The sequence below is a fragment of the Lipotes vexillifer genome, unplaced genomic scaffold (genome assembly GCF_000442215.2).
Source record: "Lipotes vexillifer unplaced genomic scaffold, Lipotes_vexillifer_v1.1 scaffold230, whole genome shotgun sequence".
In the NCBI taxonomy this organism is placed as follows: domain Eukaryota; kingdom Metazoa; phylum Chordata; class Mammalia; order Artiodactyla; family Lipotidae; genus Lipotes; species Lipotes vexillifer.
Genome location: NW_006775143.1, coordinates 8,145,069 through 8,165,955, shown reverse-complemented (window position 1 = coordinate 8,165,955; position 20,887 = coordinate 8,145,069). Strand labels below are relative to the sequence as shown.

The 20,887-nt window shown below is 42.3% G+C and overlaps 1 protein-coding gene across 2 annotated transcripts; it reads right to left on the bottom strand.

Annotated features, from left to right (window-relative positions):
* Positions 1-1,279: 1,279 nt before the first annotated feature.
* On the bottom strand, positions 1,280-20,669 carry TXN (thioredoxin). Of its 2 annotated transcripts, XM_007449786.1 has the most exons (5): positions 20,571-20,669; positions 10,122-10,226; positions 9,614-9,673; positions 2,029-2,094; positions 1,280-1,545 (listed from the first exon to the last, which is right to left on the bottom strand). In XM_007449786.1, exons 1-5 carry the CDS (start codon positions 20,592-20,594, stop codon positions 1,483-1,485), a joined length of 318 nt encoding a protein of 105 aa, XP_007449848.1. In that variant the 5' UTR covers positions 20,595-20,669; the 3' UTR covers positions 1,280-1,482. The 2 variants fall into 2 exon arrangements, with proteins under 2 accessions (XP_007449848.1, XP_007449849.1); XM_007449787.1 differs by lacking the exon at positions 9,614-9,673 and having other exon boundaries at positions 1,483-1,545; positions 20,571-20,594.
* Positions 20,670-20,887: the final 218 nt, after the last annotated feature.

The window sequence follows — 20,887 nt, the reverse complement described above, 5'->3', positions numbered from 1 at the left end:
TTTCATGCATCTCTGCTGGGTCTATAATGTACCAAGTTCTCTGACTCAGGGTCTTGCTGCATGCTGTTCTCCCTGCTGGGAAGTAGAGTGCCTGGCTCTTTGCTGGCCAGTCTTTTTTTCACCATCAGGTCTCAGCTTAGTCTCCTGTCAGAACCATTCCATCCCAAGCAGGTCCCATTAGTCTCAATTACTGTGCCGATTTGTTTTGGCCTCATAGTATATTCCACAGTCTGTTATTCATTAGTTTGCCTCCCTTTCTAGAATGTAAGCTCTATGAGAAGGGTGTCCTATTCACAGCTATATCCCTAGCCTAGCACAGTGCCTGGCACATAATAAGCATTCATTAATATTCTGAAAGTTCATCTAAGTTCAGTATCCTGATTTTCAGATGAGGAAAGAAACCCAGCTAAGGGCCCATCATTTTACCTAGTTATTACATTGTTACACTGAGCAGCAGTGTAATAGGTGAGCATGCACTCAGGCTCCAGACTCACTTGGTTTGAATCTCGTACCCTCCACTGACTAGTGTGATGCTGGGGATATTACTTAACCTCTTTCCCGGTTTCCTCACTGGGAAGTGGGGATTACAGTGCCTACTTCATAGAATTGTTGCAAAGATTAAATTAATGTAAGGATGGTGAGGAGCATATGATTTAATTCTGATGATTTTTTACTGTACAAATTTAAAAACTATTTCTGCAAGCATTCCTCCAGCCCTTTGGGTCTAGAACACAAGAAACAATGTTCTTTGAATGAAATTAACAGTAACGTCCACACTCTTTACTGCTTAGGCTGGAACTTCTATCTGGCCTATAAAACCAGTTTCTTAGATACTTGAGAGAATTAAATTCCCACAGTAATGTTTGTGGGAACTCCCTTGTGAGCCACCTATGAAGAATTCCTAACAGATAATAGAACTCCTTTACCATCAGCAAAATTGGTGCCTCACTGCAACCTTTGGGACAGGAATCTGAAACCAGAGATAAACAATTCCTGCATGGGCTAAACAATTCCTTCATGGGCAGACATCAATTTTGGTCATGAGGACCATTCAGAGAGCATAGGAGATCTGCTTGCTAGAACAAAAAATAATACTTTCTCTGTGCATAAGGTCAAAAATAATAAGAGAATTTTAACATATTACTCTATTATCTGCACATTGCCTCCAACAAGATTTTCCTGGAAGTACATGAAAAATCTTCAATCATCAGTGGCCTACAAGGTTAAAAAAAAAAAAAAGTGATCAAGAACATATGAAAATAACTAGGACATTAAATATCATCAAATGGCCAGTTTTCATTTATTTTGAAAACTATGCAAAGACACTAGACAGTTTTAAAAAGGGTACAGTTAATATTTTATTGTCACTTATCAGATGGCAGTTAGGTATATAGTCTTCATAGTTGATCCTTCCTTTTTGTAAATAAAAAAAATTACAAGTTTTAAACAGCCAAAGGCTGGTCATGTCTTCAGAAAACATGATTAGATTAATTCATTAATGGTGGCTTCAAGTTTTTCCTTATTAGCTCCAGAAAATTCACCCACCTGTTGAGAGAATATTGAATTGCCATTAGATGTAGCATTGCATCCCTGTTTTGTATATCAGATATGACCACAGAATGGGCCTGGGGAGGAGAGGAAGTATAAGCTTATTTAAAATTTACATCCATGGATAACAACACCCAGTTCTTTAAAGTTAAAAACAAACAAAAACCCCTCAAAAGTCAAGACTCAGTTTTTTTACACAAATACCTCTGAACAAAGATAAATGCACTGTGATATAAATACGAAGCACCAATCACAGGGATTAATCACCAAATCCCTGTGATTTTAGTTTTAGCAAAGATCAATTATCAATGAGATGTCACATTATGTACTTAATGAAGAATGACATATTTAAATATTCTTAAAACGAAAAAACGGGGATGTGCTTCCCAATGTGAAGGGTAAAGTCACTTCAGTTTCTTCTTTTATATATCATGCTTTCCTATTACCCAGCTGGTTTTCTTCAAGGTCAGATGTACCTACCTTCTGTCCCTTTTTAAAAAACTGGAAGGTTGGCATGCATTTGACTTCACACTCTGAAGCAACATCCTGGGGGGAAGGGAGGTGTAGAAAGAAGATAAAAATAAGACCATGAGAAGTGTAGAGCTCTGGTACCTGTGATCTAAACCCAGATTCTTTTTCCTGTTATGTACCCAGAACTCAGCATTAGGACTTTGTGCCAATTTTTATACGCTTAAACAAGGACTACAATGGCAGCACAAAAGCCAAATTGGTTATATTCTCAATTAAAATTCTAATTAATACGTACTCTCATCTTTGAGAGATACTAGAATCAGATACTATACAGTGACTCAAATTGTTTAATCGAATTATTCCCAGTTGTACTGGAGTGAGGTACATAGATGATGATCATAAAGGCGAACGTTTAGAGTTAGGGAGAGGAACAACTTATTTACAAAGGACTTGTTCAAGAATAAAGTCATGGTGATCTACACTGGTTTTTCTGTTATTGTTTTATAATCCCTACCTCTCAACACCTTGTTCACACCAGGTTTGGCGGGGGGAATGCCATGAAAATGGTTTGGTTTGGACAAGAGTTTCAAGTGAACAGGTACATTAGGGATCAAATACATCAGCTTGGCACTGCAAAGAGGATCAGGAGAGAAGTGAAGAAAGAACCACACAGCCCTAACTAAGCAGCAAAAGCTGTGGAGGACACCAACCATGGAGGCAGAACTCTGAGAAGCAGACCACAGAAACCAAAGAACTTTCACAGGAAAGGAAGGAAGGTCAGCTGAAAACACCGTGGTGACTTCCAGTTGGGGATTCGGGAATAAGGGGCATGGGAATTAAAAATGGAGTGGTCCTAGGACTTCCCTGGAAGTCCAGTGGTTAAGACTTCGAGCTTCCACTGCAGGGGGTGTGGGTTCGATCCCTGGTTGGGGAACTAAGATCCCATATGCCAGGCTGCATGGCCCCCCCCACCCGCCCTCAAAAAAAAGGAGCGGTTCCTGGATTGAGCCACCAGTCAATGGTAGCACACCAGCCTAACTTCACCTGTTCCTCTGCCGGGCAGAAAAGTGTGGTTTTACGTCTTTATGAAATTGCACGTGTCCTGTTGGCAGTCTGGGCAGGAAGGGTGGTGGACACTGCTGTTTCCAGATAACCTTTACTTTTTCTTTAAATGCTGGGCAACAAGAAGCACAAGGGCAGTAATGGCTGCAATAAAACGGCTAGTATGTACTGAATGTCTACTGTATTCCAGGCACTAAGTACTCACTGAAAGCAACAGTCATAAGGAAATTACCAAGCACCTGTGATAAGACCATCCAAATGAAGATCATAACATTTTAATTGTACCAATTTACAATTCCAGAAATTCCCTTGTAGTATGAGAATCCAGGATGGAAAACGGGGTGGAGAGTTGACAGGAAGACGATGAGCTGCACACGTCAAGGTTCTAGACCTTGAGGATGAGTAATCGGGAAACCAGAAGATGACAAGTTAGAAGGGTAGACGGACTGGTTTAGCTAAAAGGTTGGAAACTGGTTGTCTAGGGGACTGAAGCTGGTCTAGATATGTTACTTGGTTCATGTAAATGCTTAAAAAAAAAAAAAAAAATCTCTGAATTGCTTGAATATTTGGGAACACTGGGCCAGCCCCTCCCAGCACTTGGAGAGCAGCAGTTTAGTGCAGTCCCTTCCCTGTCTCTTCCTGACACTTGTAAGCCACCAGTTGGATACCATCTTTCATGCAAGCAGCTGGCAGAAGCCTCAAAAGAGGTGGGTGTTAGTTTTGTTTTTATAATACCCACAGTGGAAGGGTGGTGGTCTGGAAAGTGTGAGCCACCCCTTCCGCCACTTCTAATCATAGAAATGTACAGGGGGTGCAACTGACCTGCATCACATATGAAAGCATGCAAAACAGGACCTGGAGATAAGTAAGGAAGGAGGAGTACAAGGACCTTGAGCTCACCTCCTCTCTCGAGCACACCAACATCACAACTAATTGTTAAACAACCATCGACAAAGACTGGAACCTACCAAAAAAGATACTCCACATCCAAAGCCAACAGGACCTGGATACTGATCACAACCTTCAGATGAAAAAGCTAATCCCAAAGCCTTATCAGCAGAAAATACAGGGTCCCAATCAATGGAAATGATAGTCTAATTGCTGTTCTCAGATTCTGGATGCCTTATACCTCTTCTAGCCAGAGCTTAGCATTCCTGCATTGGTACAACTGCCTAACTTACAATAAAATAAGACAAAAAACTAGAAACAAGATAAATGCTCAGAAGTGGTGTCAATGCTTTGAGAAAGACTTGAAGTGTTTTTAAGTCATGTTCATACGTTTTAGGTCTTAAAATTGCAGTCAAGGGCTTCCCTGGTGGTGCAGTGGTTAAGAATCCGCCTGCCAATGCAGGGGACTCGGGTTCGAGCCCTGGTCCGGGAAGACCCCACATGCCATGGAGCAACTAAGCCCGTGCGCCACAACTACTGAGCCTGTGCTCTAGAGCCCACGCACCTAGAGCCCATGCTCTGCAACAAGGAAAGCCACCGCAACGAGAAGCCCGCGCACCACAACGAAGAGTAGCCCCCGCTCGCCCACGTGCAGCAACAAAGACCCAGCACAACCAAAAATAAATAAATAAAAAAATAAATAAATTTAAAAAAATTGCAGTCAAGTCTTTACATGGTAAATTTTTAAAGCATTAAGAAGTCTCTCTCATTGGGTAAGAAAGTGATTTTTTTAAAGGTGACGCAGGATTCTGTACCATAATTGAATTCACCACACTGGGCTTCTAGGTTATGCACATTCTTGTGAATAAATTCAGATGCGTCCCAGGGCAAAAAACCTTAAAGTTGCTCGGTTTAAGAAGATCATTTTCAATTGTAATTATTTAGGTAAGTATAATCTCACCTTTTTATGGTCCGAAAGCTGTCACTGTATGGATGGATCATTTTAACTCATCTGCTGGTCAATAATGTAAAAGGCTCAGATTTTGCCTAAGCATCTCTACACTATGGTTCAGTCCCCACCCATGAAAGTAAGCATTGCTAAGGGAATGAAAATATTCACTTTAAAGGCTCTAGATATACATGATTAAACCACCTCCTAATTTGAATGTGTCAGTTTTTTGTATGTATGTATCATAATTTTTGACATCCAGTTTAAGACTTTGCATGTAACAGGATCCATCTGCCCTTCCCTATGCCAGTCACTGAAAGCATGTGCTCTATTGGATTTAGAAAGAGACTCCAGTTCTGTGAGTGAACTGTTCAGGCCCATTTCTGCAATGGCCACAGAGAAAAACAGTTAATCAAATTCTTAAGAATATAAGAACTGGGGCAGTTAATGTGCTTGACAGTGTATCACTTCCACGTGTTCAGTATTTTCTAGAATTCATGTCTGGATTTCTTCTAGATTGTATCTGGGGGTAAAGAATGAGGTAGAGATGCAACATCTTAACCCCAAATGGTTAATCGTTAATACATGGTTTAATAGATTTGATTCTACCTTTTTGGACTTTTTAGTCTTGTCCATGGATCTACATACCTCCTCTGGTTACAAGACCACACTGTTTTAATTATTGCTGCTAATGTACTTTATGGGGCCTGCCCTTTCCCATCCTCTATGACTTCCCTCCTAATTAGTTTTTTAAAATATTTTCCAGGATTTTCCTGACTACATTATTTCAGAATGTCATGATCAATTTCCCAAAAACGTTGGATGAATCTAAGAGTACTAACTAGCATTTTAATAATACTGAGCCAACATCCTGGAAGGCAGTATATACCCATCTAGTAAAATCTTTTATGGACCTCAGTAAAGGTTAGTAGTTCTATAACTAATATTTGATCTCTACTGCCTGTTACTGTTTTATTTTTTTTTCTTTTGTTTCCTATTACTTGTTCTATGGACCAATTTGCCCACTCCTGTAGTGATTTGAAAGGCATGCACACTTAAAAATTAAGTAGTTACCTTTGAGGTTTTACCTTTGAGCTCAAATTTATCACTTCCCTCATTTAAAAACAGAAAGCTAGCCACTCTCTAATGACAGACCCAGGTCCTGCCATTTAAAAAAAAATAAACAACCTGGAACTTGTGTAGTCATATAAACACTGCCATAATCAGGATCCAGAACTCTTCCCTCACTCCCATAAAACTTCCTCAGTAGCTTCTCTGTGGTCAAATACTCCCCCTTAACGCGCCCCCCCCTACCCCGAGTCTGTTCCCCATCCCTATAGTTTTGGCCCATCTCAGATTTTTATTAGTTTTTATTAGTAAGTGTAATGAGGTTACATTTTACCTTATTAACTTTTGTTTCATTGGTTTCTAGCTCAGCACTCTGTATAGCCAAAATAACTTTAAATCTGCTGTTGTCACCTGTTATTAACTCATTCCTGGCTGTTCTCATAATGGAAACACATGGCATCCTAAAAGGTTGAAAAGCTATCAGGCCTAAGTTACTTTGCTTCTTTTTATAAGTATCATACTCTGTAGAGGTGGGAGCAGAGTCTGCTGTTAAGGAAATAAGATCAGTCTATCATTTTCAAAAGTAGTATTCACAGTTCGCTATGCATACAGAGTTGTTTTGTGTGTGTACCACATTATATGTCCATGCCTCCTAACTGTCCATTTGAATCTATTACACCTAAAAGATAATCTCTTCCAGCCCAAGTGTTCAGAGATTTTTCTATTAAAACTAGGTGCTGTTTACCCCAAAGATACTATAAACATTAAGTACCCTGAGTCTGCATGGACAGGAATTATCTGCATAAAAAATATAAAAACAAATTCAGTCCTAAAATATTCCATCTATTTTAATGATATGATCTAATACTCAAAATAATGAATTGATGTCATTTTTATCCCTCATCTGATTCTTTTCGAGCCAAAATCAGGGGATGGTTTTACCTACAGCATTCCAAAGCAACAAAAAGAAGATCCACTCATGTAATTCATAAATTCCATGGGGGGAAAAACAATTCATGGATTGATTATGAACTCCTTTTTGTTTGAATCACCTGCCTTGCTAACTCTGCTGAATGGTCAGGTCAGTAGGAACTGACAGACTATTGCTATGTGTATGGGGTGACCAAAGGGTTCTGGAATTCGATTTTTAATGCCACAAAAGGTTGATAAGGCTATTTAGATGGTGTAATAGTTGTCATTAAGAGTATTAAAAAACACACACAGACACACACAAAATCATATGTTGCTCAAAGTGTAAGGTCCCCAACTTATGAGAAGGTCACTTCAAGGTCTAGAGGTCTACATACTTTCAGGGTGATGATGAGGATGACAACCACGTAGTCTAAAGGAGGGGCTGTCATATTGAAGTCTGGGCCTGCTCTGCACACCTACTTCCCAAAGGTTTTGGATTGAGGCAGAGAGCATTGGTCCTGGACCCAGCACCGTACAGGGGCTAAATCCACAGGCTCTGCCTCAATCGACCTTTTTTTTTTTTTTTTGCGGTACACAGGCCTCTCACTGTTGTGGCCTCTCCTGTTGCAGAGCACAGGCTCCAGACGTGCAGGCTCAGCAGCTATGGCTCACGGGCACAGCTGCTCCGCGGCATGTGGGATCTTCCCGGACCGGGGCACGAACCCGTGTCCCCTGCAACGGCAGGCGGACTCTCAACCACTGCACCAGCAGGGAAGCCCTCAATCGACCTTTTACCCTTCTGTGTTGCAGTCCCATTATCTGTTCAGGGGGGATGCTGATAAAAATAGTTCTCATGGTCACTGCCTGGATGAAATGATACAATGTAGGCAGAGGGCTTAGTGCAGCCTCTAGCATATGTTAGTATTTCCAAATAAAAATGTATTCACTTGCTGTCTGATAGGGTCAGTACCAGTTTCTTTAGTCCCTTCCAGGTGCCATTTTCACCTGGCTAAGGTGACGAGATTAAAAAAAAATGTTAGGTTAAAATAGAGAGCAAGAGTTTTTTCACAAACACATGCTGTCTACTCTTACTTAAAACAAAAACCCAGGGCTTCCCTGGTGGCGCAGCGGTTGGGAGTCCGCCTGCCGATGCAGGGGACGCGGGTTTGTGCCCCGGTCCGGGAAGATCCCACATGCCACGGAGCGGCTGGGCCCGTGAGCCATGGCCACTGAGCCTGCGTGTCCGGAGCCTGTGCTCCGCAACAGGAGAGGCCACAACAGTGAGAGGCCCGCGTACTGCAAAAAACAAAAACAAAAACCCAGGACACATCAGAATAACTTTACTTGACAACCATACCAATTCATTCATTCTTCACCTACCACGGGTCAGACAGGTGTGCTGATAAAGAGGAAACAAAGGCGAATAAGACAGGGTCCCTGATCCCAAGAAACTGACAGACTAATGAAGGACAGACACAAAGATCATTATAGTAATAGCTAAGCTTACTGAATGCTTATCATGCGCCAGGCACTGCTCTAAGCCCTTCACAGGTCTTATCTCACGCGATCCTGACAAGTGCCTTATGATGCTGGATTAATGCTGCCATTTAACAGAGGCTCAGCCTGAGGCACAGAACAGATAACTTCACCAAAGCACACAGCTAATAAGGGATACGATCCTCCCACCGGACAACCATCAATCCACGAAAAAGAGGACACCAGGAGGACACAGAGGAAGGGAACTAACCTCATCTGGGCATAAAAGGGAGTAACTAGAGGAGAATTCCTGGAGAGGATGTGAAGCTTAAGTCAAGGAGCTTGTCCGGCAAGAAAGAAAGATGAGAAATGTGCTGGGAATAAGCAGTGTGGTACTGGGAGGTGCCCACAGGCTTAGAAAATACTGCCTATACGTTCCCCCACCCCCGGCCCCACCCTTTTTATAGACCCTTCTGGACCTTCTGCAGGACTTCCATGTTAGCTCAATGAATAATCAACCTTACAAGGTTGGTGGGGGCAGGTATTAAGACCTGGTCATAGAAGAACCAAGGTTCAAGGGATACGAGAATGAGCCTAAAGCAGCAGTCACTGGGCCAGGACTGGAAGCCACAGGTCTAGCACCTCTGTTGCCACTTCATACCCTAACCCACTCCTGCCCTGCTGGGGGCTAAGCAAACCTGCCCACACACATTTAAATCCCTGCTCTGCTACTCACTAACTGTAACTCCATGGTCAACCTGGGCATGATGACAGGACAAAGGATTAAATGAATCCATACTTGTTACGCACACAGAACAGTGCGCCTGGTCCAAAGTGCTAAACGAGCATTTGTTAAATTAAACCAATCTTGAAATGTTCCCCCAAATTCTTCTCTCAGCTCTCTCTAATCAGGCATCTTGGCGTTTGGTCTCTTCAATTTCTGTTTGTCGAGCATCTCAGAATGTTAGGTAGATTACTTGGGCTTTTAGAATGACAGGTGACTAGTAAAGATGGGTAACAGATGCCTTAACCATTTTATTTTAGGATGTGATGTACTTAGCTCCTGACATCTAGGATTAAGCTCATAATTGGCACAATTACCCGTTCTTCTGAAATAAACTTTTTAACTAGGGTTGTAATTCTAGTGTTTTACTTATTTATGAGAACAAGCAATGTGTAATTCAGAGAAAAAGGCCAATGCCAAAAGCTCAACATTATTCCAAATTTCCAGCCACATACCTGACAGTCATCCACATCTACTTCGAGGAACACTACGTTGGAATACTTTTCAGAGAGAGACTAGAAAATTAGAAAAAAAATCCACAAAGATTTAGCAGTGGGTAATGGCAGCCAACACACTCAAGCTTCTTAAATGGAAACTTACTTAAAAATAGGGACTAAAAGATCCCAATATTTAGGGACAGGTAAGCATAAAAGACATTTTCCCTGAATCAAATTCTCCTTGGTATAAAATAACTTGAAACATCAACTCTGATTCCTGAACTTCAAACAGGGCCCATGTTTCATTGTGAAGAAAAACAAAACCACTTAAGCCAACCAAATTAACTTCTGAAAGTTGTCTTCAATAGGCTGTATGTGTCAAACCTAAACTGTTATGCTATGATTTTTAGACCAAAGACCCGACAACAACAAAACCTCTAACTGTCCTTCTTTCCTAGCTTTGTGACCACCAACCCCAGACACACAAATAGTTTACAAAAGCAGAAGTTGGCTAATAAATACTTACATGAAAGAAAGGCTTGATCATTTTGCAAGGCCCACACCACGTGGCTGAGAAGTCGACTACTACGAGTTTCTCTCCTGCACTGTTCAAGGCTTCCTGAAAAGCATACTAAGGGCAAGAGAAAAGCAGATGTTAAGTTACGTTTAGTTCCAAAAGCCCTGATAAAATGCGACACAAAACACAATTTGGAGGTCCTGCTTTCAGGGCCTATTTTTTTAATAAAAAAAGGAAAACAGAGCATATAAACTGTTTGAGGAAATCCTACTGTGGTGTAATGTTATTTGATAAGATGAAACAAGTATGATGTATACAGTCTATCAATATTCATGTCTTCATAAATATAGAATATTAATTGGTTAATCCACATCCAAACTAAGTAAATGAAAGGAAAATAAAGACATTTGTATTAAAAATGTTTCCACATCTGGACTTCCCTGGTGGCGCAGTGGTTAAGAATCCGCCTGCCAATGCAGGGGACACGGGTTCGAGCCCTGGTCTGGGAAGATCCCACATGCTGTGGAGCAACTAAGCCTGTGCACCACAACTACTGAAGCCCATGCGCCTAGAGCCCATGCTCTGCAACAAGAGAAGCCACCGCAATGAGAAGCCCGCGCACCGCAATGAAGAGTGGCCCCCGCTCGCCGCAACTAGAGAAAGCTGGCGAGCAGCAATGAAGACACAACGCAGCCAAAAAACAAATACATAAATTTATAAAAAAAAAAGTTTCCACATCAACTCTAGGTATAATACATGGTAGACATTCACTAAATGCTCATCGATTGATCCAAGGAATCACACTTCAATTGAATAAGTCACAAAGGCACAGAATCTTGCAACTAAAACACCACAAGTTATTTTAAAAACTAAAACTTCTTGATTAAGCTAATATTGTCTATGGTAGAACATCCAAAAGGTCAAAAAAATAAATATCAAGGAAAAGAACCTTCTCCACACCCTTACACTCACTGTTGACATTAAGCATATGTCCTCATACTCTTTTTAGGGGAGTTTCCAGAATTGAGCTCATACATACTATCGTTGATTTCTGCCTTCATTGTTGACCAAATGAAAGTTTTAGTCCCTTATGAAGGGAATTTTCTTTGTTATTTTTCGTAAGCAATGCTTGTTGAATAAAATTCCACCAGTAGAAATGATCAAGAAATCCCTTACCACCAACCTCCTTGAATAATTTACCAATGGTTTTGATACTGTAACCCTAGCAACCTAACCTTCTAGTTAACAAGGGACGACTCTTTTTTAACCACAGTCAGCCAGCTGGTGCTGACCAAAACCAAGGCCATGAAGAGAAATCAAAACACAAACATCTATATCTGAAGTCTCGGTTTTCTTCAAGGGGAAAAAATGCCAGTCATATTGGTTTAATTAAAAACCACCACCACCACCCCCCTCCTTTGAAAGCTAAGAATCAGATCAGATTCGGTCCAAGTAAAGAAGAAAGTAAATAAAGCACCGTTAATGAAGAAAAAAAAAAACTAAAGTGAATTCCTCTGAAGTTACTTCTCTAGATTTCTAATTTCTGCCTCATGTTTATTGGGGAAAACAATTCACAAATGGTGTTTCCTGGAATGGTAGGTCATGACTTCTGTTCCCTTTTCAGTTATGCAGGTACAAACCTGCATACAAATAAACACACCACACCTTTGGGCGTGGGGAGGTGTGTGTGTGTAGTGGAGGTGCACACAGAGAGTAAGAAGTACAGAAATTGTTTTCCCAAACCATCACCGAGTTTTTCCAGATGAATTTCCTTCAACGCCTTCCCTAATGTGATTTTTTTAGGTCAAACCAGCCATTTTTTACTGCAAGATCCAGGTAAGACAGGGAAATAAAGATTGATAACGTCTGGTCAGATGAATACATGGTTTTGTGAACATGGTTGGCCCTCAGTAAATACAGGTGAGGTTACTCTCAACCTAGAATATTTTTCAGCAATAACTTTTGGCTTCACTGAACATGAGTCACAGAGCCAGGTATATGTAAGACTTCATGACAAGTTCTATTCTCTGGATACTAAAGTTTGTCTAAAACAGACATCAGTGTGAAAATGATTCAATACTATCTGACTAAGAAGCAAACCATAATTTCTAGCTCCCAGAAACTACCAGTGAGGATTGATAAAGGTCCCCATCACTAAAACAAACATTCTGAAAACAAAACAATGTATTTGGGGCAGATAAATAAGAGCAGCACCTAGCATCTCTTTTCCTAAACACACCCATTCCAAAGGTAATCAACAGGCAGAAGAGTGGTTTGTAAAAAAGCATTTAGCAAAGTGCCTGTGTGTTTAAGTTGGGAGTTCAAGAAAAGGCAGCAGGGACTTCCCTGGTGGCGCAGTGGTTAAGAATCCGCCTGCCAATGTAGGGTACATGGGTTCAAGCCCTGGTCCGGGAAAATCCCACATGCCGAGGAGCAAATAAGCCCATGCACCACAACTACTGAGCTTGCACTCTAGAGCCCGTGAGCCACAACTACTGAGCCCGAGTGCCACAACTACTGAAGCCTGCGTCCTAGAGACCGTGCTCCGCAACAAGAGAAGCCACTGCAATGAGAAGCCCACGCGCCGCAACAAAGAGTAGCCACTGCTCAACACAGCTAGAGAAAGCCTGCACACAGCAACAAAGACCCAACAGACAAAACTAATAAATTAATTAAAAATATGTATATATAAAATGAGTAACAATCCTGCAGCCTGTGGAACGAAAACCACATTCACAGAAAGACAGACAAAATGAAAAGGCAGAGGGCTATGTACCATATGAAGGAACAAGATAACACCCCAGAAAAACAACTAAATGAAGTGGAGATAGGCAACCTTCCAGAAAAAGAATTCAGAACGATGACAGTGAAGATGACACAGGACCTCGGAAAAAGAATGGAGGCGAAGATCGAGAAGATGCAAGAAATGTTTAACAAAGACCTAGAAGGATTAAAGAACAAACAAACAGATGAACAATACAATAACTGAAGTGAAAACTACACTAGAAGGAATCAATAGCAGAATAACTGAGGCAGAACAACAGATAAGTGACCTGGAAGACAGAATGGTGGAATGCACTGCTGCAGAACAGAATAAAGATAAAAGAATGAAAAGAAATGAAGACAGCCTAAGAGACCTCTGGGACAGCATTAAACGCAACAACATTCACATTATAGGGGTCCCAGAAGGAGAAGAGAGAGAGAAAGGACCAGAGAAAATATTTGAAGAAATAATAGTAGAAAATTTCCCTAACATGGGAAAGGAAATAGCCACCCAAGTCCAGGAAGAGCAGCAAGTCCCATACAGGATAAACCCAAGGAGAAACACGCCAAGACACATAGTAAGTAATCAAATTGGCAAAAATTAAAGACAAAGAAAACTTATTGAAAGCAGCAAGGGAAAAACGATAAATAACATACAAACAAGGAAACTCCCATAAGGTTAACAGCTGATTTCTCAGCAGAAATCTACAAGCCAGAAGGGAGTGGCATGATATACTTAAACTGATGAAAGGGAAGAAAGTACAACCAAGATTACTCTACCCAGCAAGGATCTCATTCAGATTCTATGGAGAAATCAAAAGCTTTACAGACAGGCAAAGGCTAAGAGAATTCAGCACCACCAAACCAGCTCTACAACAAACTCTAAAGGAACTTCTCTAAGTGGGAAACACAGGAGAAGAAAAGGACCTACAAAAACAAACCCAAAACAATTAAGAAAATGGTCATAGGAACATATATATGGATAATTACCTTAAACGTGAATGGATTAAATGCTCCAACCAAAAGACACAGGCTTGCTGAATGGATACAAAAACAAGACCCATATATATGCTGTCTAAAAGAGACCCACTTCAGACCTAGGGACACATACAGACTGAAAGTGAGGGGATGGAAAAAGATATTCCATGCAAATGGAAATCAAAAGAAAGCTGGAGTAGCTATACTCATATCAGATAAAATAGACTTTAAAATAAGGAATGTTACAAGAGACAAGGAAGGACACTACATAATGATCAAGGGATCAATCCAAAAAGAAAATATAAAAATTATAAATATATATGCACCCAACATAGGAGCACTTCAGTACATAAGGCAACTGCTAACAGCCATAAAAGGGGAAATTGACATTAACACAATAATAGTGGGGGACTTTAACACCTCACTTACACCAATGGACTGATCATCCAAAATGAAAATAAATAAGGAAACACAAGCTTTAAATGACACATTAAATAAGATGGACTTAATTGATTTTTATAGGGCATTCCATCCAAAAACAGCAGATTACACTTTCTTCTCAAGTGTGCACGGAACATTCTCCACAACAGATCACATCTTGGGTCACAAATCAAGCCTCAGTAAATTTAAGAAAACTGAAATCATATCAAGCATCTTTTCTGACCACAACACTGAGATTAGAAATGAATTACAGGGGAAAAAATCGTAAAAAACACAAACACATGGAGGCTAAACACTACGTTACTAAATAACCAAGAGATCACTGAAGAAATCAAAGAGGAAATCAAAAAATACCTAGAGACAAATGACAATGGAAACATAACGATCCAAAACCTACGGGATGCAGCAACAGCAGTTCTAAGAGGGAAGTTTATAGCTATACAAGCCTACCTAAAGAAACAAGAAAAATCCCAAACAATCTGACCTTACACCTGAAGGAACTAGAGAAAGAAGAACAAACGAAACCCAAAGTTAGCCGAAGGAAAGAAATCATAAAGATCAGATCAGAAATAAATGAAATAGAAACAAAGAAAACAATAGCAAAGATCAATAAAACTAAAAGCTGGTTCTTTGAGAAGATAAACAAAATTGATAAACCATTAGCCAGACTCATCAAGAAAACGAAGGAGAGGACTCAAATCAATAAAATCAGAAACGAAAAAGGAGAAGTTATAACTGACACCGCAGAAATACAAAGCATCCTAAGAGACTACTACAAGCAACTCTATGCCAATAAAATGTCCAACCTGGAAGAAATGGACAAATTCTTAGAAAGGTGTAACCTTCCAAGACTGAACCAGGAAGAAATAGAAAATATGAACAAACCAATCACAAGTAATGATATTGAAACTGTGCTTAAAAATCTTCCAACAAACAAAAGTCCAGGACCAGATGGCTTCACGGGTGAATTCTACCAAACATTTAGAGAAGAGCTAACACCCATCCTTCTCAAACTCTTCTAAAAAATTGCAGAGGAAGGAACACTCCCAAACTCATTCTATGAGGCCATCATCACCCTGATACCAAAACCAGACAAAGATATTACAAAAAAAGAAAACTATAAGCCAATATCACTGATGAGCATAGATGCAAAAATCCTCAACAAAATGCTAGCAAACAGAATCCAACAACACATTAAAAGGATCATACACCATGATCAAGTGAGATTTATCCCAGGGATGCAAGGATTCTTCAATATATGTAAATCAATCAATTCGATACACCATATTAAAAAACTGACGAAGAAAAACCACATGATCATCTCAATAGATGCAGAAAAAGCTTTGACAGAACTCAACACCCATTTATGATAAAAACTCTCCAGAAAGTGGGCATAGAGGGAACCTACCTCAACATAATAAAGGCCAGATACGACAAACCCACAGCAAACATCATTCTCAATGGTGAAAAACTGAAAGCATTTCCTCTAAGATCAGGAACAACACAAGGATGTCCACTCTCACCACTATTATTCAACATAGTTTTGGAAGTCCTAGCCACGGCAACCAGAGAAGAAAAAGAAATAAAAGGGATACAAATTGGAAAAGAAGAAGTAAAACTGTCACTGCTTGCAGATGACATGATACTATATATAGAGAATTCTAAAAATGCCACCAGGAAACTACTAGAGCTAATCAATGAATTTGGTGGTAAAGTTGCAGGATACAAAATTAATGCACAGAAATCCCTTGCATTCCTATACACTAATGATGAAAAATCTATAAGAGAACTTAAGGAAACACTCACATTTACCACTGCAACAAAACAAATAAAAATACCTAGGAATAAACCTACCTAAGGAGACAAAAGACCTGTATGCGGAAATCTATAAGACACTGATGAAAGAAATTAAAGATGATACCAAGAGATGGAGAGACATACCATGTTCTTGGATTGGAAGAATCAACATTGTGAAAATGATGATACTGCCCAAAGCAATCTACAGATTCAATGCAATCCCTATCAAATTTCCAATGGCATTTTTTACGGAACTAGAACAAAAAATCTTAAAATTTGTATGGAGACACAAAAGACCCCAAATAGCCAAAGCAGTCTTGAGGGAAAAAAACAGAGCTGAAGGAATCAAACTCCCTGACTTCAGACTATACTACAAAGCTACAGTAATCAAGACAATATGGTACTGACACAAAAGCAGAAACACAGATCAATGGAACAAGACAGAAAGCCCAGAGATAAACCCATGCACCTATGGTCGACTAATCTATGACAAAGGAGGCAAGGATATACAATGGAGAAAAGACAGTCTCTTCAATAAGTGTGCTGGGAAAACTGGACAGCTACATGTAAAAGAAGGAAATTGGAACACTCCCTAACACCATACACAAAAATAAACTCAAAATGGATTCGAGACCTAAATGTAAGACTGGACACTATAAAACTCTTAGAGGAAAACATAGGAAGAACACTCTTTGACATAAATCACAGCAAGGTCTTTTTTGATCCACCTCCTAGAGTAATGGGAATAAAAACAAAAATCAACAAATGGGACCTAATGAAACTTAAAAGCTTTTGCACAGCAAAGGAAACCATAAACAAGACGAAAAGACAACCCTCAGAATGGGAGAAAGTATTTGCAAACGAATCAACTGACAAAGGATTAATCTCCAAAATATATAAACAGCTCATGCAGCTCAATATTAAAGAAACAACCGAATCCAAAAATGGGCAAAAGACCTAAATAGACATTTCTCCAAAGAAGACATACAGATGGCCATGAAGCACATAAAAAGCTGCTCAACATCACTAATTATTAGAGAAATGCAAATCAAAACTACAATGAGGTATCACCTCACACCAGTTAGAATGGGCACCATCAGAAAATCTACAAACAACAAATGCTGGAGAGGGTGTGGAGAGAAGGGATCCCCTTGCACTGTTGTTGGGAATGTAAACTGATACAGCCACTATGGAGAACAGTATGGAGGTTCCTAAGAAACTAAAAATAGAATTACCATAGGATCCAGCAATCCCACTACTGGGCATATACCCAGAGAAAACCGTAATTCAAAAAGACACATGCACCCCAATGTTCATTGCAGCACTATTTACAATAGCCAGGTTATGGAAGCAACCTAAATGCCCATCGACAGACGAATGGGTAAAGAAGAAGTGGCCCATCTATACAATGGAATATTACTCAGCCATAAAAAGGAATGAAATTGAGTCATTTGTTGAGACATGGATGGATCTAGAGACTGTCATACAGAGTGAAGTAAGTCAGAAAAACAAATATCGTATATTAACGCATGTATGTGGATCCTAGAAAAATGGTACAGATGAACCGGTTTGCAGGGCAGAAGTTGAGACACAGATGTAGAGAACAAACGTATGGACACCAAGGGGGGAAAACCACAGGGGGGTGGGGATTGTAGTGTGCTGAATTGGGCGATTGGGATTGACATGTATACACTGGTGTGTATAAAACTGATGACTAATAAGAACCTGTTGGGGCTTCCCGGGTGGCGCAGTGGTTGAGAGTCCGCCTGCCGATGCAGGGGACACGGGTTTGTGCCCCAGTACGGGAGGATCCCACGTGCCGCAGAGTGGCTGGGCCCGTGCGCCATGGCCGCTGGGCCTGCGCGTCCAGAGCCTGTGCTCTGCAATGGGAGAGGCCATGGCAGTGAGAGGCCCGCGTACCGAAAAAAAAAAAAAATAAATAAATAAATTAAATTAAAAAAAATTTTTTAAATGAATAAAATACTATTAAAAAAAAAGAAGAAAATAAATGGCAGTGGCCATTCTTCAAAAAACTTGATTTCCTCCTCCTCACTTTTATAGTCCATTAAGCCACTTGGAGCTGAAATGGATCCCAGTGGCTCTAAACTACCAAAACCTCAGAGTTGTCTTGGATGGCCCACGGCACGAAGTCCATCAGGATGAAAAGCTAAAGTGTACTCAAAATTTACAAGAAACATTAGCTTAGCTTTTGATTGACTCTGGATCATAGTTTTGAAGATCAATTGATTATCAGGGACTTTGGGCCCCAGGCCACAGTGCTTTTCTGGGTAATGAATTTCCTGTCATCCTTGTACCTCTTGGTATTGATGAGGGGAGGAGGGTGCCACAATTACGAGAACTAAAAGAGGGAAAGACTGAAATGTGCTCCAGGAACCAATTTTCTGCTTGTAGTGTTTGAATTCTGAAACAATTCATATAGACCAAAGATTTCTCACTCCTTTCATAGGTTTTCAGATGTTCTACTGATGAGGTCACCAGACTCTGCAGAAGACCACCCGCTCCTCCCCTCATAGACTGTTGTTTGTCACTCAGTAGACACTGAATAAAAATATGTGGAAAAAAATATGAAGGCTCTCTCTTTTCTTTTCTTCTTTTTTTAAATAAATTTATTTATTTTTGGCTGCATTGGGTCTTCGTTGGTGCACGCGGGCTTCTCTCTAGTTGCGGCGAGCAGGGGCTCCTCTTCGTTGTGGTGCACAGGCTTCTCACTGCGGTGGCTTCTCTTGTTGCAGAGCATGGGCTCTAGGCGCATTGGCTTCAGTAGTTGTGGCATGCGGGCTCAGTAGTTGTGGTGCACGGGCTTAGTTGCTCTGTGGCATGTGGGATCTTCTCAGACCAGGGCTCGAACCCGTGTCTCATGCACTGGCAGGGGGATTCTCAACCACTGCGCCACCAGGGAAACCCAAGGCACTCTCTTTTCAACCAATGAAAAGGTTGTTAATAAGTCATAAAAGGTTCACATCCCTTGACCCTGCACTCAAGACCCTAACCTGAGGAAACAGCCTGAACTCTGTATAAAGCCTTATGAACAGAAACATTCACTGAAGCGTGGAAAACTGCCCAAATGTCCAGCAATGTCTTCAGATATTGAAATGATCGCAAAAAGCTTCTAATTACACGGAAAGTGTTCAGGCTAAATTAGACGACAAACACACAGCTCGGAAATAAAAACAACCTCAACTATTTTGTGGTTGCGTCTAGGAAATAGAAGATCTCTCTTCCCAAACTTTCTACAATGATCTTTATGTTTTCTGGTTGTAAAAGGAACAAAAAGATAAGGAACCATTAACAGACAAACTTCCATTTCCTAAGCTAACCCCAGCACCTAAACCAGGTCGGGGCACCCGACCCGCCTTTCCCCTGCTTTACTGGGGTGGGCGGTATCTCAGGGTAAACGGTTTCGTCCCACTGTTTGAGCAACATCAGTTTTCTCCCACTCAGTTTTGTGCCTTTGCATTTAACATCCACTTCTTGAGGGGCCACAGTACACCAGACACTGTTAGGCTGTGAGTTTTCCAAGCAGGAGGGTATTAAGTTTGCAATAACACTCGACATGGAACACTTTTTGTCTTGGGCATTCCTAAAAGGACAGAACCGCCGTCTGGGTACCCGAAAGCCGACGAGCACACAACGGGGCGCGGCCGCTCTCAGGGGCACTCCTGGCTCCAGCGAAACCCACCGACCACGAAATTCACCGTGGGTGAATCACAGATGGGTAGGGCAGTGAAGGTCCCTAGGCCCAGCCTCGGGGACTGAGTCATTCCAAAGCCAGAGCTGCCGGAAACACGCCCTGCGCCGCAGGAGGAGGAGTCCCGAGGGCGCGGCCCGGACTTCACCTCCTTGACGCCACCTGGGCCCCTAGGGCCGGACTTGTACACGCGAAAGGGTTCGGGGGGTGTCTCCAGCCCGGAACCGCTCCCTTCGCGCGGATGCAGCACGCGTCAGCTCTGCGGCCGGGCAGTGCTGGAGGCAACCGGGGGTGTCCGGCCTAAATCCACTCCCCAGGGAGCTCACTGCACCCAGCGCGGGTGGATCGCGCCGCTCCCCGGGGAGAGAGTGGCAGCCAGCAAGCCCCGGCTTCCTCCAAGGAGCCCTCCACCTCCTTGCCCGGGCCCGTGTCCGGATACAAATGAGGGCCAAAGGCAGACTCCCTCCATCCTTTACCCAATCGCGGTTTCCCGGCTGGGGTGGGGAGGGGGCGGAGGCGCAATGGAGGACTCCAGGGCGCTCCTCACGCGCGTGCATCCCCCGGGCGCATAGGTTACCCGGACCTAGCCCTCCAGGGCACGCTCCACCGCCCCGGGAGCGCCCAGGCCCGGGCTTCTCGCAGTCCCAGGTCGAGTCGCCGCGTCCCCTCCCTCCAGGGATGCGAAGGGGCGGCCTGCCCACCTCCGGCCCACCGCCTACGCCACCTGCCGGGGCTGCGCGCAACGCCCTGGCCGGCCCCGGAACGCTTACCTTGCTCTCAATCTGCTTCACCATCTTGGCTGCTGCGGTCTGACTAGCGACCTTACACTAGAACACACGGAAGCGGATCCAAGGCGCCGAACGAAGCTTGGAGAGCGCGCAGCCCGCTTTCCCTTTATAGCAACGGTGGGCGGGGCGGGCGGGCGCGCGCGGCGTAAGTGTGGCGGGGGCGCGCCCGCTGGGGCCTCCTGGGCCCGCCAAGGCGTCTGGGCTACGCCCCGCCTCCCGGATGCGGCCGGGCGGGGGCGGGACCGCCGTCAGGGGCGGGGCCGGAGGGGCAGGGCTGGGGCGGGCACGGGGCGGAGCTC